General features: G+C 40.4%; 1 protein-coding gene across 1 annotated transcript in view; it reads right to left on the bottom strand.

Moving 5' to 3' along the window:
* Window positions 1-483: 483 nt before the first annotated feature.
* Window positions 484-18,985, bottom strand: part of LOC306884143 (unconventional myosin-IXAa) — a 120,745-nt gene continuing 102,243 nt past the window's right edge. The window contains exons 25-43 of the mRNA XM_079439837.1: window positions 16,970-18,415; window positions 16,452-16,539; window positions 16,071-16,259; window positions 13,666-13,766; window positions 13,202-13,332; window positions 12,890-13,101; window positions 12,685-12,801; window positions 12,287-12,475; window positions 11,868-11,915; window positions 11,663-11,774; window positions 11,337-11,398; window positions 11,065-11,257; window positions 7,492-7,620; window positions 7,015-7,120; window positions 6,571-6,702; window positions 6,359-6,482; window positions 4,871-5,073; window positions 4,284-4,426; window positions 484-2,578 (exon numbers count right to left, since the gene is read on the bottom strand). Of these exons, the coding sequence (XP_079295963.1) occupies window positions 2,148-2,578; window positions 4,284-4,426; window positions 4,871-5,073; window positions 6,359-6,482; window positions 6,571-6,702; window positions 7,015-7,120; window positions 7,492-7,620; window positions 11,065-11,257; window positions 11,337-11,398; window positions 11,663-11,774; window positions 11,868-11,915; window positions 12,287-12,475; window positions 12,685-12,801; window positions 12,890-13,101; window positions 13,202-13,332; window positions 13,666-13,766; window positions 16,071-16,259; window positions 16,452-16,539; window positions 16,970-18,415 (4,156 nt within the window). The 3' untranslated portion in view covers window positions 484-2,147. The remainder of the gene's footprint in view (window positions 2,579-4,283; window positions 4,427-4,870; window positions 5,074-6,358; window positions 6,483-6,570; window positions 6,703-7,014; window positions 7,121-7,491; window positions 7,621-11,064; window positions 11,258-11,336; window positions 11,399-11,662; window positions 11,775-11,867; window positions 11,916-12,286; window positions 12,476-12,684; window positions 12,802-12,889; window positions 13,102-13,201; window positions 13,333-13,665; window positions 13,767-16,070; window positions 16,260-16,451; window positions 16,540-16,969; window positions 18,416-18,985) is intronic.

Here is an 18,985-nt window from a genome sequence, read left to right on the forward strand (position 1 = left end):
TTAGCAATGCATATTACTGATCAAAAATTAAGTTTCAATATATTTATGGTAGGAAATTTACTAAATATCTCCATGGAACATGATCTTTACTTAATATCCTAATGATTTTTGGCATAAAAAAAAATCAATAATTTTGGCCCATACAATGTATTGTTGACTATTGCTACAAATATGCCCCAGCGACTTAAGACTGGTGTTGTGTGTGTGTGTGTGTGTGTGTGTGTATATATACTCTGCACCTCTGCCAGCAGTAAGACGAGTTAAACGGCTCTCACACAATTCAAATTCCCTTAGGCCGAATGCACCCATTTGGCAAAGTGAGAAGAGACTAGAGCAACTCTTTTCAGGTTTGCAGGACAAACCAGTAATTCAAGCTTTCCTCCATGAGCTCAAATCAATCAATATACAAAACTGAATGTGGCTGGAACAAGTTAGCAGTTGTACAATAACTCAGACCTTTCATTCACCAAAACAGTTCTTATTTGTTCAAAATGTGTAATTTATTTTACAACCATTGACTTTTCTCTTTCATAAGAAATATTTGTTCATCACGACTCCACATAACATAAGACAAATCTGAGGCCAGACAGCTGTTTGCTCAATCCTGCAGGCGGTGTGACCTGTGTCAGCAATGCATGAGATCTAAACAACACAATATAAATTAACAGTCTTAATTCTGAGATTGAGGTCATGTGTCTATGTCCACAGACTCGTTCCTGTGAGAAACACAGCCTTTGCCAAACACCATCACATGCAGAAACCTTTAACAAGCCATGTTATTGGATATAAATCACAGTTTAACACGACAGTGACAAATTAATCTTGAAGTTCTTGATCTTTGCACAAACAACAGTGACAAAGAAATGACAAATGGTCTAGACACAGAAATATTTTGCTGGTGGCACAAGTAAAATAACTGATTTTGTTCTCAGCTTCCTGATATCAATAACTAATGATGGAGAGATATCAGAATCTCTCTGAGGGCAACACTGCTAATACAGCAGTTGAATGAGAGCTGTGAATCGAATCGGAGCATAGCCCTCCAAAATGCACTTGTGTGGATTTTTACAGCCATGTTTCATTTAAGAATTAAATATTTAGGTGAAAAAGGGAAATATCGCATTACAGTATATATACAGGCAGAAGAGACCATTTGGTAATATATTAAGTCATATTTATGCCATTTTCTGGCAGGAGGAATCTCATGTTTGCAGGGCACGAATGATCCTAAGATTCAGAATGATTCCATTTAGAATACCTCAAGTAATAATAATCCAGTAACTCTGCATTTATGTGTTTTAACACTGGTTTCTTAAAACAAGATTGAGGCAGATAAGCACAAAAAAAAAAAAAAACAGGAGTGAAAATCCAAACGAATTCAAATAACTAATGGATGGCTGTTGACATAATACACTATGTGGTGAGTTGGAAGACTTTGGAGTCTTCATTTAGTGTGGGATCCTCTGGCATTGTAACACCAGTTTGCTTGGTCCCTTTAATGGCATCATTTCCCTCCAAGCACAACACAAAAAGCAGAACAAACATATCCAGAGGTTTTCTCTTAAGACACACACTCACACACATACGGAGGAGCCTCACACACATCCACACAGACCCAACATCCTCACTTCTCCTCTCTCCAACTCATTCATGACCGATACACGATATAATATGAATTCAACAACCCAGCAATCACTGGTGCTCTGGCTTTGTACACTTTATATCACATAATATATTTATATAGATTTATATATTCCATGTAAATAAAATTTATTAAATAGGCTTGGGGGCAAATACATCGGAGAGAATGCTGTAAACGTTAAAGCAGCCCATGGTTTAGCTTGAATTGGTGGAGTTCATCAATGGCTTCGTCTCCTGCCTTTGGGGCCTGATCACAGTCACGGAGCCCAAAGGAGAACATTCCGGATCGGAATGGTTCAGCATTCCCTTTGCCCTGCTTTCCTTCACCACACATTCCCAACAGAGCCGTTTTCTCACATGCAGATCTGAAAGCTGCCCAGCTCTCTCCTCCTGCTTTTCTTGTCAACGTGGCACTTAAGGACTATAATGCAGCAAATGTGAACTTGGGTGAGCTAGCAGGGAGGGATGCGCTTTTTTTCGTGGATGGACGTGGAACCTTGTGGCCTTCATACCATGAACTCATTGCTGCCGTACACCACCACCTGCTGGGGGGGCAAGTCTGGATCTCTCTTCTGCCCTCCGCCCATCGGAGGGTCACGGTGCCTCTGAGGTGAGTTCTTAGCACCCTGCAGGCGCTGTTTGCCTTTTTCTGGGTTGAAGGTGCCACGGCTGGTGAACTGCGGTCTCTCCTCTCCATCCTGCTCGGGCTGGTCCAGGCTGTCGGGGGGGCTGGATGGATATAATCGTGTTGAAGGTGATTTTGAGCGCAAATGTAATTTATGGGTTCGTGCAGGTGGTTGCATATAGGAAGACGACACAGACGAGACGGTAGAACTGGAGTCTATGGAGTCTAGTGATTCAGGCTGCTTTCGCAGAACCCTCCTGCTCTTCCCCTCTGACTTCTTGGGCCTCAAAGCGGCCAGCGCTGGGCCTCGCTCTGTTGAGAGACAAAGAGAACAGCAATGAGAGGTGCGCTGGAAAATCATTAAGCACCGATGCTGGGGAGTAAAGTACTTGAAGTTCTGACAGTACTATCTTAATTTTGTTTTCCATTAGTGTGACAGTAGGGCACTGGCATAGGGAGTAGCTTTTCCCGTTTTAAAGTGACAAAACACTGCATTGCTGGTTTTTATGTCATTGTTTGGCACACAGCTTCACACAGTCGAGTAAAACACATTCTTCTACAATACTCTCTTATGTATAGTATTGGACGTCTGATTCATTTTAAATGGATCTGTTTGTCCAGTTGATTCAGTAAATAAAAAAAAAAGTTAAAAAAATTAATTACAGTAGCTTTTATCTGTAGCTACTGTGCTGTATATATTTTTTTAACTTGTCTAACTATTTTGAAATCCACATTAAATCTAAATGTATTTTCTTTAAAAGATGAATTTAATCAAAAATAAAAACTGTCACGTTGTTCAAAACCTATTTACCATATTTGATATGCTCTCTTTGATAACCATGTATGTGAGTTGATCAGTGTTTATGTGTAATTTGTATTATGTGTGATATAAAGCAAATGTGTCTCATTAGAAGACTTGGATTAAAACACTCAATTAATATGAATGACTTTTTAATGTTTTTATGTGAAAATGCAGGGCATTTGTGACATTCAATGGATGGACAAACATTATGAGAGAATACTAAAAATATCTTCAAAACACAAATTAAGATGTACAAAAGTTTTCTGGGTTTGGAACGACATAAGAATGAGTAAATGATGACTATTTTATTTTTTGGGTGAACTTCATTAATGATTGTTCATTACTTTAATGAATACCTCAAGCGTGAGACGGAAATATTAAGCCCCTTTCTGTATTGTGATGCCGTGTCCCGGCGCGACGACACAAAAACAACAAAACCCAATTTAAGGCATTTGTTGCATCCAGTGGGGACATAATTACTGATTATAGTGACTTATACTGTCTTTTTACGTGTCGAGTTGCATCGTGCCTCGTAAACATTACCATGTCTGCATTTGTGATTGGAGAAATGACAAACAACAAGCACTTCTCTACACTGCTCAAAACTCGCGTTTGAATAGTGAGTGGCAAATTCTTTAAATATGAAATCGTACTTACAGGCTGAGTGAGAAGTGCCAGACTGTCCTTGCAAAGTTGAAATTGCCCCACTTTATAGAAACAGCCTTTGTGCAAGCCAGCATTGTAGGCTACTCTCCCAGGTTCAGGAAATAGTCCTCCGTAAAATGCGCTGCACACACTCTAATATTTGGGTTGAACTGTTCTGGAACAGTGTTGTAAATACAACTTAACCACTGATTTCTAGTTGTGTCCTCTTCTGGAAGCCCAAACAAAGTACTTTCGCTTTCACAATGAAACACAGCATCTCCAGGGCATGGACTACAGCGAGAATAATAGTTCTGCCTTCTTTCATTGCGTATACATTTGGGCAGTGTTTTGCAAATCTCCCCACACCGTGACATAGACATGTGGGGGTGTGTTTGAATGAGCCGTTTTAGGAGGGCGTGGTCGAGTCTTAACTTCTATAAAGAATATCTCTTTAGTTTTAAGACTTTAGTCTTTGCAACTTCAGGGATCTTATCTATGCACAAACAGCTTGTGACACTTGAAATCGCATCATATGACCCCTTTAATAGGAACTTTCAGTAGTTTACTCACCAGAGAAGTCCGAAGTGGCTCCCTCAGAGTCCACATTCAGATTTTCAGAGCTGTCTGCTGTGCCTATAGAGGCCTCTGACTCCAGAGTTTCATCATCGGACGCCCGCGGCTCCAAAGCAAGCATCTCAAACGTCAACTCCTCCCTATGAGGTGAAGATCAAACAAATCTCAAGCTTTGGTTGTGTACAAACCAGAATAACTGCGTTACTGTGTAGAACTGTGTTCTACATAAAAAACAAAAAAAAAACAAAACAGCATTTTTATATCTTTTTTAATAATTAATTTTGAGTCAAATTGTCTCAGCAGTATCGTCAAACACTATATGGTAAAATAACAGTTCATATTGCTTCCTTCTATTAATTACAACTGACACAGGTCTAGTACTTTGCATTGTGGGATACCCAATGGAGCGTGCTCTGGCTGTATACTGCACATTATTTAAAGCAGGTCCTCTGGGTATTTCGTTCTGTACGAGGAGCATAGTAGTATAATGATATGCTATTCCAAAAATACCCTTTGAGTATTAATATGAATAAGTGTAATAAGTTAATGCAACCAGTCCCCGAAGCTAAAACTGGTTCTCTTACTTCTCTTTCTGCAGACTCTCGATTTGTTCAGTCAGGACTCTCTCTTCCTGCTGCATGGCGACTTGTTGTTGCTCAGAGACTTCTGGATCTCTGCTGGCTTCCTCATCTCCGCTCTCCTGCATCACCTCTGGGGCGGTTGGAGACCGAGGACTTACTGGAGGAGACGGTGTGTGATACCTCATTCTGTGCACCTGGCCCTTACCCTGTCAAACAAAACACAAGACAACACTATGTGTGGAGGAACATGAGATAGATCGGATTTGCTATTAACACTGCTACAATCAAACAAAGCGTTTGCTAGTTTCACTCGCAAAACTTATTCAGGCTACAGAAACAAAACATGAATACAGGGGCCAAAATTAACATTTTAGTCCCAATGGCAAATGACTCGTTAGGCAATTATTATTTTGTCATCTGATTCGCTCATGTCAGTGATGGTCAGAAATGTATTCTTACACAGCAAATTAAATTGTGTGAGTGTGTGTGTGTTTTCTTTATTTTTTCATTTAAAGTGGACAAGTAGCCATTTGGCTCTTGCAAGTGTTCATTTTGAACCCTGGATGGACAACACAGGCTCACTTCAGCCCAAAGCTGTTACCTTTCTGAATGAGTTTGACTGCACATTATCAACCAGAGAAAGCAAGTAAAAAAAAAAAAAAAAAGTTAAATATTAGGCATATGGAGTGAATGCAACAGAAACATTTATCTTAAAAATTACCAAGTCATGCAGTGCAACATTATGAAAATGTAACAAGGTGTTTTTTTTCTAGATTAATAAAGTGCAAAGTGACTAACATCTAAGCTCTTGAGTTTCTTGCTCAAGCATCTGTATGTCATGATCATGAAGACAGACGGACCACACAGTGCTGGGACGCGGCATACATGATGACACTTACGGTAACAGAGAGTACATAAATACCTACCGCCGCAGCACTGCGGGTTATGCTCATAAATCTAACAGCAATTATTACAGGTTTCTGGATTCGGGAGGAAAGGGAGGGAGAGGAGAGACTTGGGTTAGTGTCAAGACAGAGCTAATGTGGGTGATTTACTCAAGTAGGACATGATCTTGGAACAACATCCTTTTTGGTCTTGAAGCAATGTATCTGTCAGATTTTAGGGTTAAAGTTAAGCTTATAACTGGGGTTGGAGCTTTATGCTTATCAACTTGTCATTTCCCTCTAATTTTAGTGATGGGTTTGGTATGAATTTATGATCGTGAGATAAGAACGTTGTTCCAGGACCAACACTTCTTCAACTTCCTGGATCAACATCTTTTAATGTTGTACTGTAGGTAAAGGAACAATATTCCTGTCAAACAAACCATCCTAACTCTAATCATTAACTACCTATAATATAGGAGGGGAAATAAAAGGTTGATAATAATGTTGTTTCAGGTCCAACAAGGATGTTGATCTAGAAATAGGTTTTGGACATCTGGGTTATGTGGATTTGTGCAAAAATATGAAATTCACTCTTAATTCTTACCATGGACCTGCGGATGAATGTTAGTCGGCTCTTGGCTTTGTTCTCCGCAAATTCCAGAGTGCTGATGTCCTTCAGTCTGGCCTTATATTTATTCATCTGCTCACAAATGATCAGCTCGACACACCTTTGAAAGAAATAAACAGAGGTATTTTAATCACTAGCCAAACTGAACTAGTCTTATCAAACTATATGAAGTAAGAGTTGCCCATTACGCTGTGGTTTTCCCAATGTCCTGAACACTCCGCAGAGGGTCGGTAGTGTCAGGGCAACGCAGGATGCAGGGGGCAAACACGATAGCCAGTGCATTAGCAGACATGCGGTTTGTTTCCTCCTGCAGGGCAATCCTGTAGACAGCAGAAACAAGGCTCAGAACTGCACAAGACTGTTTTCTAACAATGAATGACATAGTCAGGACATCATTTTACTGTCCTCACTAAAGGCCAACATTCTGCACAAAAATATTATTACATAGATTATTATTTCATTATTATTAGCAATAATATGCAATGTTAGATCAATGGGATTTCTCTGTGGACATGACTACCTATAACGATATAGCAGAAACCACTCTGTATCACCCCTCTGTAAACTTGTGTGATGCAGTCATTCTTGCATACATTTTTTGGTGACATGGGAAGTTGCAGTTGCCATCTCACCTGACCAAATGGAAAATCAGGCGCTCCAGCGTGTTCAGATGAGTTCTGCTGAGCTGATCGATTATAGAGTAAACCCCTCGAATCACTTCTTTTTTGTCCTGGAGACCTAAAGAGATATTACCATCTATGTTCAAACATTATGCCTCCATAAATGTCAAATTTATTTCAACACAGGGTTTCAATAGGGGATCTATAATAGTACTGCATCTTTAGGCATATAAAATGTACAAAAAAATACAATTAAAATTTAGTTTTAAACCTGTGTGTTCTATATTCTTTTATTAAAAAGGTTGACAACCCCTAATATAAACTCATAAATCATATGCCACATTGTCCACAAGTACCAATTTCAAGGTGTCACAAAAAAAAAAAAAAAACATAAATCAAACAAAACAAAGACACCAAAAAATAATTTGTTCTACTGAATGCTAATGCAATAAGTGTGATAGACCATGCTTGACCGGCACATCTGCTTACCCATGGCCCGCAGGAATTCCTCATACAGTTCAAACGTCATCAGAGGATTAGGCAAGTCACGTAACCACTGCTTGAAAACGCTGGCAATGACATTAATATTATAGTCATCCAGATTCACGCCGTTTACATCTGAGGGCAGAAAATAACAGATGTCAAACTTATATGATAACTTATTAGTTTTAAGCTTATAAGATATAGATATATTTTCTAGTAGATATATTAATATAGATAGTACTATGGACAAGGTATCTTGAGTTCAGATAAATTGTGTAAGATATTAATGTTTCCAAAGTTTATTATAAGTTATATAGAAGTAATATCTTACAAGATAAATAAGTTCAATATAACTTTATTACAATGGTACAATACAAGATTATTACAATGACCTGAGCTGATGTGACCAATAAGAAAAACATCTAAAATGTGCAGTGCTGGAAAGGCTCCAGAAACAGTTATTAAACAGTAATAAAAAACATAAACCTCACTAACTTTAGTCTTGTAGCCACATATCATTAAGGCTTTTCACACTTGCAATAGTTAATTTGTTTTTTTCACATTTTACACTGCACAATTTACCCAGGGTGAACAATTAATGCAAATAACATTCCTAAACCCCGGGTTAGCATTCTTTGTTGCATATTTGCTTTGCGAATGTCACTGGACAAACGCAGCACACAATCTTGTTTACACTAAGAATATAGCATTGTGCATCCTTATATTATATATTGCAGACTATACTATCAAGTTTTTCTTGAATTAACTTTATCTAGAATGAATAAAACTGTCTTCTCTCCAATTCACACCTTTTGCCTTTATCATTTGACATTTTTTATACTCAAACAGTGAACCGACTGTTTATACAACACACTGTGTTTCCGTAACTGTCCAAAACACATGAATATGAGACACGTGATTGGTTGTTTGCTAAGCGTCTAGCCCTAGCACTGTAACGCCATGTCATTTCACACTGTCATTTAAAGACAAAAGCGTCATTCCACACTGCAAAACGTACTCGGTTACAAACGTAACCTGATTCCCTGAGATACGGGAACGAGTACTGCGTCTACTAAGACGCTGTGGGGAAAAATCCTTTTTTCTCCTGAACTGAAGCCTTTTTCCAATCACGCAGTGTAACTGCACGGCCATCAGTTCGTGCAGTGCATTTAAAAATAAACCATGTGGTGCTGCACGAACCTATGGCCGCGAAGACCGCCAAAGCCCGCCAGAATGGGCGAAGCCATCTGGCTATATAAGAGGCCACTTTGCCATAGGATTCAGGTTACTTTGACTGAAGCGACGACTGAGTCGTGCAGCTACATGGCATGGCTAGCAACACAGTACTCATTCCCGTATCTCAGGAAACCGAGGTTACTTTTGTAACAGAGTACGTTCCCCATTGATACTTCACTTGTACTGCGTCTGCTAAGACACTATGGGAACCAGTACAATCACGCGGTCCTAAGGTAGAGGAATGACCACATGTGTAATCTTGTCCTAGGCACCAAGGCACCAAGGGAACAAGAACAGCAAAAACCTTAGGCGAGAAATGGTAACGCTGCTAGACCACGCCCAAGAAGAGGCGACGCCTCTAATTGAATGGGCTCCTACTCCAATGGGGCATGGTAGGGCCAAGGAAAATTAGGCTAGCATAATAGCATCAACTACCAACTTAGAAAGTCTCTGCTTCGTGACTGGATGCCTTTTAGCGCGGCCACCGAAGCAGACAAAGAGCTGTTCAGACCCCTAAACGGGGTAGAACGTTTAATGTAGACCTTCAGCGCCCTAATGGGACAGAGTAAATTCAACTTCTGGTCCTCCTCTGAGGAAGGAAGCGCAAAGAGAGTAATAATCTGTGCTCTGAATGGAGTAAAGGCCTCGAATGCCTCGGTGCCTTCGAATGCCTCGGTTTCAGGAGTACCTTGGAGTCGCCAGGCCCAAACTCCAGGCAATAAGGGCTCACAGAGTGCCCTTGTAAGTCTCGCATTCGTTTTACCGATGCTTATGCCAGTAGCAGAGCAGTTTTTAACATCAGGGACCGGAGGCCAAAAGACTGCAGCGGCTCAAAGGGAGGACCCTTTAGGGCCCTTAGAACAGTGGGCAGGTCCCACGCAGGCACAGTGAGGGGGTGGGGCGGATTCAGCCTCCTGGCCCCTCTCAGAAAAGGGGAAATGTCGCTTCGGAAATGGGTAGCATCTGCCTGAGCGAGAATGTCATCGAGGCTCAGGCTTGGCTAGTTGGGCTTTGGGGGCTGCTGAGTCAGTGCAGACTTGGGGCGACTCGAGGCAGCTGTGGAGCTAGAGCGTTTTGGCAGGAAGTGCTGCATGGCCTGGGACGACTTCTGTGCCTCAGTGAAGCCCTCAGCGAAGCCCTCAACAACTGGCAAGAGCAGACCGCTGGGAGAGATCGGGGCATCCAGGAACGAGACCTTGTCGGCATCTTTGATCTCCATCAAGGTCAGCCACAAGTGGTGCTCTATCACCACTAGACTGGCCATGGAGCGCCCTATGGCCTGAGCCGTAGCCTTGGTGGAGCTTCTCAGTGTCATGGGGTCCGGGCCAGACTCATCCGTGCTTGCGAGGGGTTTGGCCTGGAAGACCCGGAGAACCGCCATAGAGTGGAGCGCCAAGGCCACTTGCTCAGCCAAGGAGTACGTGTGTCCAGCGAGGGCTAAAGTCGTCCTACATGGCTTGGATGGATGGGCGGCCTTTGCCTTCCAGCCGATCGCAGTGGGCGGACAGAGATGCACGGCCACTGACTCGTCCAGCGGAGGCAACTTCTCGTATCCCTTATGCTGGGTGAAGAGGACAGGGGAAGCCTCTCTCTGTGTAGAAAGGGCGAGGCACGCGAGACCTGGGTCGACGTGAGCTTCCTCGCATCCGAGCGCTGTGATGCTCTGCCCTGCTGTTTTTTCCTCACCGGCTCCTAGGAGGAAGGAGGGCGCAAGGGGCGGGGTCGCTTTCTGAAAAGAAAGCTATCCGCGAACGCAGAGGCGCGAGACTCATGTTCTCACAATGAGAACAATCCGTCTCGGTGAGCGGTGCTCTTTAAAAATTTGTTCTAATAGGGCTCACCGGATGGCAGCAGGGACAGCTGGATCACTGCTGAGAGATGTTGAAGGCAGCGGGAAAGGCAGTGAATCAGCCGAGCTGTTCCACTGCGAGGCTTCAGTGGTGAGCAGGCTCAGTCAGCGGAGATCAACGAAAAACGTTGTCGTTGCTGAAGGAGAAGAAATCTGAAAATCCGCTGCCGAGCCATTGGTTCGTTTTCAAATGCACAACATGAACCGATGGCTGTGCAGTTACACTGCGTAATTGAAAAAAAGGCTTCAGTTCAGGATAAAAAATTACTTTTTGACCATAGCAGACGCAGTACGAGTGAATTATCGATAGGGAACCACTGATAACCCTGCTCTAGAGATTTCATAACTCCGGGAAAAAAGTGATGCTAACCCCACTTCTTAATTACAAGTGTGAAATGTACTTTCACCCATGGTTTAAAAGCTGGGCTAAGAACAATGATAACCCAGGATTAAGCACAGTGTGAAAAGCCCTATTGTGCTCTTGTGTGTCATACCTGTGTCCAGACCCTGTTTAATCTCCTTAATCTTATTAGTGGATCCAGACTTCCTGTATATCCCTTCTGTGTACAGGCCATGCATTTCAATGTAATTGATAAGTTTCTCGACTACTAAAGGCACCGCTCGCTCATCGTTGGTCAGACGGGACAATTCCACACCAAACTGCCTTGACGAAAGTTCAGGGTCATACTGCACATGGAAAGAAAGGAAACGTGCTTTATTACAGCCCAAATCACATGCATGCACTTAGCATAAAAAAAGTCCTTACCTTCTTGCTGCATTTGGTGGTCATCTTCTGACAGCACTTTCTGTGACACGCATAGCGGCAAACTACACAAGACACAGACATCTCATTCATTCTCATTTGAGATTAAGACAGATTTTTTTTTAAAAAGCACCACCACCTAAAATAAACTCAATTCAAGTCAACAATCTTCTCTCACTGTAACATTGCGAAAAACATCTTGCTCTACAAAGCTGAACTGTTTTCTGTTTGAGGCAAGAGGCCACAGGCTTCTTGTTGGTAAACAATCTGATTATGTTGAATTGAGTTCAGGGTCACTTTGATGCCGAGACTGTGGACATGAAACTCACGTTTGCAGACACACGCCTTGTCCATCATCCAGATGAGGGAGGAGCAGTACTCGCAGTAGGTGGGAATACTGTATTGAGTTGACTTGAATATGTGGCCGTTGTGTTCCTCCACCTGAAACAATCAAAGGCAGAGTGTCAGTTGATTTCTATGAAAAACGGAAACGCTAATTCAGTTTACAAAACCTCTGACTGTGATTCCACTCACTATATCAGTATCCTTTTTCCTTCTTTTCTTGCGGTCTGGTTTGGGTGCCTGTGGGAAGAAAAAAGCAATAAAAATTGTTTTATAAAATATACTCTCTCTATATACATATAAATGCATGTAAAATATATAATCTTATATTATTAAATAAAACATACACACACATATACATACATACATACATACATACATACATACATACATACATACATACATATATATATATATATACACACACACATACATATACATACAGTAAATATTTATTTATTGAGATAATTGCCAAAATATTTATCACATATTTTGTTATGAAGAACAGAATCATTAAACTCTGAATACTTCACATCCACTCTGTTACTTTCTGGAAGCCCTATTTTGTATCCTGTTCATGAAAAGTGCCATTGACTGTGTTAACACTGTACCCTGCTCATACTGCTGTCCAGAGGTTTGTGTTCGGTCATGAACTCATCCAGGAAGACTTTGAAGGTGTTGACCCAAACTGTCACCGGTGACTCGCTCCAGTCCCTTTGCTCCTGACGCATGTTTTTCTCTAGGATTTGCTCAAAGAGGGCGTAGAGATCCTTATAACGAATGCTTTTACCATCATCCATCTGCACACAGAGCAAAAACAATATATCCGTTTCTGACATACTATCCTAACCAGGCACAATGTGACAACAAGCAATACATCACATCTCTTAAGGGACGTTCACACTCATTCTTTTGCAAAGACAAAACCAAACATCCAATGTTTTTGATGGCAATATTAATAATTTTTCGGGTGATAACAGTAAAACAAATGCTTTATTAAGGTACTTACAGCTAAAGCTGTTGAGTATGAGTTGAAGATATTCAAGCGGAACTCCTTTAGGGCCTTTTTGAAGACAACATCCACCATTGTGTCTTTCTTACCATCTTCTGTGCCTAAATCAGTAATCTGGGAGATTAAAACAAGATTATGAAGACGACTTCTCATCAATAAGTGAATACAGCTGTAGTAAATTCAAGTAGAAAACAGTCATCACCTTCTTCATGAGGAAGTCATTCATACTCCTGTAGTCGTTGGCACATGTGAGTATCTGCAGGGCATCGTTCTGCCACTGGACGGGCTCCAGAGCCACACTGCTGATCTTCACACTCCGTCTGCGTTTCACTTTAGGGGACGGGTCTTTATTCTCCTTAAACTCCCTCTGTAACGTTAGGTCTGGACTTTGAGGAGGGGTCAGGCGCTCTACCCCTGAATAAACAGAATGGCATTGTTTTCATGACCAAAAGAGTTCTTCACATCTCAATTTACATGAAACATTTTAATTGCAGGATTTTTTTGGTCAACTCACCTTCTTCCATTAGAAGTGCCGTTTCAGCATAGTCTCCGTCCAAAGTATCACTGCCACACAGCAGCCGTTCTCGCGAGGTTTTCTTCTCTCCATGCCTTGCCTTTCCCCAAAACCGCATTTTAGCGCGGACCCTGCAGACAATACATGTCGACAAGGACAGCAATCATTTTAAAGGGACAGATCGTCCTAATACTTACATTTGATTTACTTTATGTTCCAGACCCACATTTTCTTTCTTAGACAAAAATTATGTGTGAAAACCAGCAGTGATGAGTATATATATATATACATACATACATACATATACACATATATACATACACATATATATACACATACATACATACACATACATACATACATATATATATATATAAATAAATACATTTCAAATCCACTTTTGGGACATTCTGTAATATCGGTTTTGCTATTTTAATCTCAACTGTTTGTCAAAAAACAAGCACCTTCCATCTCCATGAGAGTTCTTCCTCGCATCACTTTTGCCCAGCTCTCCAGATGACATGGTTTTATACATGTTCTTCTGCTCTTCATTGGCTGTGGCCGGCTGAAATAGATCATTACATATAGTACGTAAGAGCAAAGGTCTCTGACTGACAGTTATTGGCATGGTTTGTCTGTCAAAACCTTCTATAATCACAATATAAGCCATTAAATGGACATTTTGTCTTTTCCTTTCACTTCAGCCACTATAATTCGGTAGCTAGTGTCAGTTTAAAACATTTACAATGGGCACAAAGAGTAAGAACATGTGTTGCTCCTTAAAATAGTCTGAAAGCACTAAGTAGTTAAATCAATTTCTTTTACAACACTAATGCACTAAAACTAACCAGTGGCACACAATGAAAGTGCACTTTAAAGATAGCATATGACTAGGACAAAAAGTAAATCTCAACTTTTAAAAACAAAAAAAGAACAATTGTATTTAACCGAAACTAGATGGGTCATTTTACAAAACAGGTACCTTTTGCATAATTTAAATAATAAATACAGTAACTTATATTAACAGATATAAGTAACAGATTTGTACAGATAAATAACATTTTGTATTATTATAACCATTTTTCTAAACAAATCTGGCAACTTTATTTTTTAATTATTCTCTCTCTCTCTATATATATATATATATATATATATATATATATATATATATATATATATATATATATATATATATATATATATATATATATATATATATATATATATATATATATATATATATATATATGATATAAAAAAAGAGGCACCGGTTTCATACAATGACCCAGATAATGACTGAATTCTACTGCCTTGTTAACTAACAAGAATGGAAAGAGAGCTACAGAATAAGAAATATAGAATATGCGCCATGACAGTTCCATGGCTTTAGCATTGGTGAATTTTTTGCAGAAGAGAAGCCAGAGCTAGATGTTAAAGCATGCAGTACTCTTTATCCAAGGTGGCAGTGTAGAAAGCAGAATTTTGCAGAAGGTCTTGGTTGTTCAGGAAGGAGCAACCTATAACTAGCATAGCTGTTATGTCTAGACAAGCAGCGTGGTCAAATCGAGAAGAGTGGCGTGGGTTAAACTTTACACAAGATGCCTTTTTACATCAGGAAAGAAAAGCAAACTTCTGATGGAAGCCATCCATATCTGTGTGGCTGGTTCATGAACCAATGTACTGAAGAAAACAGAAGTTCTGGGTCAAATGTGACAAAGAATTATAACTGCTATATTTTTGAGCTGATTGAAAATGCATTAAAATTAGGCCTGTCAAAGTTCATATTAAAACTCATGAGATTAAATTTGTGTCAAGCAACAACTGTAAAAAAAGGTTTTAATGACTAGTGAAAAACAGTGCTTTTGACAAATATGGTTATAATGTACAGTAACATGGTTTTGTGTGATGTTACAGTACATCCACACCAAAAGGTATCAGCATAAATGTCCAAGAACACTGTTCTACTGGCCATTGCAACAAACAAAAATTTTGGGGATATTTTGGTTTGTGGCTAGAAGGGATACAGCTACAACTGGAAACTAACAATACATATATATATATATTTTTTTTTACCTATTAGATTGTTTAATTAACATCTACACCTACCCCAACCCTAGACCTACCCCATACAATAATGCAAAAACAGTATTTATTGTTGTATAGTGTGACAAAAATTACGCTATATTAATGTGTGCATGCCTAGTAGCCACAGCTGTATCCCTTTTAAAATTAACTGATATTTTGGGACAAATATACCCAGAAGTGAGTTCAATCTGACAAAATCTATTTGGGAATTTAATGTAATGTAAACTAAACTAATCTATAAAATAAAATATAACAAAAAACAAATAAAAAAAAGCAAATAAAAAATAAGATAGAAATTGTATAAAGGTTTAGGTAAGGTGTTGGTTAGGGTTAGGGTAATATATTTATACAGCTATTTATCTAGCTGTATATAAAAACAACAGATGTCTACGAAATGTCCCCATTTACAGTAGATAGCTAAGTAAACTACTGTATGTATTGAGGAAAATTATAAATTTAAGATTAATCAGTATTTTTTCAATATATATTTTTTTAATTTTTTGACAGGCTTAATTAAAATGCAAATGTTTCTTTGCATTGTATATTTTATTTGTACAGTATTTCTATGTGGATACGGAAAAACACCTGCCATCACAGATGATAATAGTTTTCAAAAGGTGTTTTAGCATCTGTGGTTGAAGGCTATGTCCTTCAACTGGACAGGGAGTGTAGAAGCATTTCAGGTGGTCAGTAAGGCGATCTATCAGGTTCTTTTGGAGGAGTTAGCTGTAGAGAGAGATCTTGCTGCTGGGCCTGCTTGCACTAGCACAGACCGTTAAATTACCATTTCGGAGTCACTGTGACAAGCCTCTAGTGCGCTCTCCTCTGAGTCCTGCTTGGGGAGGGGTGTGCCAGGTGACAGAGGGATCTCATCATACTCCTCCTCCTCTGACTCCCCCTCTCCCATGGCACGGGTCAAGAAGTCTGAACGTGTCCGTGCCATTCGGGCTTTTTTATGACCTGGTCGGCCAACCTAATCAACCAAATGATAAAACAAATGAAGATGCTCCCCCGTACATCAAGGTCAGGTGACCCAACCAAGGCCTCGTGAGGCAGAAAGAGTTCAAAGACAAATATATTCAATAATGAGGAAAAAAATCTTAAGGTTTGTGAAAAGCTATTTAAATTTGTCATGACCTAGAGTGTCAATTGCTACATCTCTCACCTCACTCTTAGCGGATTTGTAACCCAAGAGGCTCAATTCATTCTGGACTCCTGCGGTTTTCCCTTGATTGGCTAAGTCCTTATCCAACCTATAACAAATTCAAAGAAGTTCAAGGTTTAGATTACTCAAAAATCTAAACCTTTAGATTACTCAAAAAGAAACACTTTATATCGATCCAAAACCATATAAATTCCTTTCTTTAGCTTTGTGTCCAGAATAGACTGGAATTTAAAGTGATTATTCACTGAATATCTAATCTTTAATCATATTTAAAGATGGCATCTTAGGAAGTTTCATGATAGGTTTAATGTTAACAGCTTAAATTTGTCTGTTCCTCACACAAAGCTAATGTCTGACTTTCAAAGCATTGTATAATAGTGGAAAAGTCATATGGACTATTTTTATTTTTGAAGCCTGACAGCCTCAAGTATCCATCAAGTATCCAAGGTGAGAATGAAATAATGATAATTTTCATTTTGCCTGTAACCTGGAACCCTGAGATCAAGCTCATCACTTACTTTGAAACCTTGGCCTTCGGAGAAAAGAACATGTTTCCAGGCCTCTCGGACATGTTCATGTTGACATTCTGAGTGGACGGTTTCGTATTTATTCTCCTCCTGGCCTCATCCCCTCTGGATTCCAGGGTTAACTTCGGTGCCCACCCTTCTGCTACAATGCGGCTGTCTTTTGGTTGGCCTCTGAAAATGGAAGGAGCAGCTTCCTTTTCCGCGACCAGTGGCTGGGAGCTGTGGTCAAGCTCTGGCTGAGCTAAGGGAGCAGGGCCTCTGTCTGTGAAGAATCTATCTTGCTTTCCTCCTGTACCTTCTTGTCTACTCTGCTCGATCCTTTGCAGAGCTTCAAGCCTCTGCTTCGCATACCTCTCCTTCTCATATTGGGCATTATGCTCACGTTCTTTTTTCAGGATGTGCTTCTGCTGACGGATCTGCTCCATCAACTCTTTTTCAGTTTGCTGCTGCTGATGTTTCTGACGCTCTTCCTTTGCCTCATTAAGCTTCTCTAGCTTTTTCAGAACATAAAGGCTTTCGCTGCTAGGCTGTGCTGGGCTTGGTGGCTCGCTGGTCTGGGCGGCACTGTCTTTGACCTCCAGAGGCTTCACATCTGCTTCATTTAAAAGGCTTTCTTTCTGCATACTAATAACCACGACCATAGGTCTCCGAGTGGACTCCTTCCTGTCTTTCATTGGTTTGCTGGGGCCATCAGGGCATGGGGTGGCAGAATTCATGGTGGACTTCACAATTAGAGAACTGCTTTCTGATGGAGGGGAGTAGAAAGTTGGGAGCGAGTTCTGCATTTTGGGAGGTTCAGGTTGGCCAGCTGGTTTTGATAATATATCAGGTGCTGAAGTGTCAGAGGGCAAAACGGATTCGGGAATGTTGGAGAACACATCGTGCTTGTCAGGTGCAGAAGGAGAACCAAGGTCCTCTGGTTCGGCACAAGGTGCCTTGTCTTTGAAATAGTCATCTATATTGAGTAGCTCAAAGCTGCCCTTGGAGCTCTGGCTGTCTGGAGTACCCTGAGGAGTGTGAGGGATCTCGCTAACCAGCTCCTTTGACCAGCGCCTTTCTTCCGAAGGAGAAGTGCCTCCAGTGCAGCGCACCTTAAGAAGCTCCAAGCTGAATTTGGCCTGCTCCAACTCTCGCATCCGCCGGCTCTCCCGTTTGGCCCGGGTCCTCTGGTTGGGATCCTCTAGAGTCTGCGGTCTTTCTCGGATTGTCACTTCAGATGTCGATTGTACTGTTGCCGTACCCTCTGTCATGTCTGGTGCCATCTCTTCTACTGCACCGATGAGGGTCTGTTTGCTCCCGTCCTGCACCTCGCTGGAGTCTTCCCATATGCTTTGATCCAAACCCATGTCTCTCAGCTTGCCCTCTTCTGGTAACAGACTGGTCTTTCCATTTGGCAGCTGAGTGGATTTTAATCTCTGCTCTTGAAGTTCTCTAAATCTGAAATTTAAAAAAAAAACACTTCTTAGCAGGAAAACAGGATACGTGGTTAAAAAAATACAAATTGTGTAGCGCTTTTCAAAATTCCCATCGGCTTTGCAGAAAATTATGATGCTAATGTCTATAATAGCTTAGTATCTTCAAGCCTATCACATTTCACTGATTAGAGATGGCCAATTATATAGTTTACATTTTTCAACTATATGAACTATCACACAGCTGAGATTCGATATATTGTACATGTTGCTTTATGTAAGTGTACTGTATGCATGCCGTTTGACGTACTATACAGTAAATACAACTTTTAATTCATCGCTGGACAATACTATTGTTTAACAAATAAACAATAAAAATGAAAAAATAACAACAATAAAGGTTAGTACACATCCTTCTAAACTTTTCTAAGTTCTTATGCAATTCCAGTTTTAAACCAACCAAATTTTTGCTTAGCAGGCAACCGCTATGAACCCTGTATAAAAAGCATTAGACTGTCAGACCATTATAGAGTTCCCTGTATTATCAGGCAATTTATTTCATCAGAGCTGTAACTCTGTAGAAAGGGATGTATCA

Source organism: Barbus barbus, assembly GCF_936440315.1.
Source record: "Barbus barbus genome assembly, chromosome: 2".
Lineage (NCBI taxonomy): Eukaryota > Metazoa > Chordata > Actinopteri > Cypriniformes > Cyprinidae > Barbus > Barbus barbus.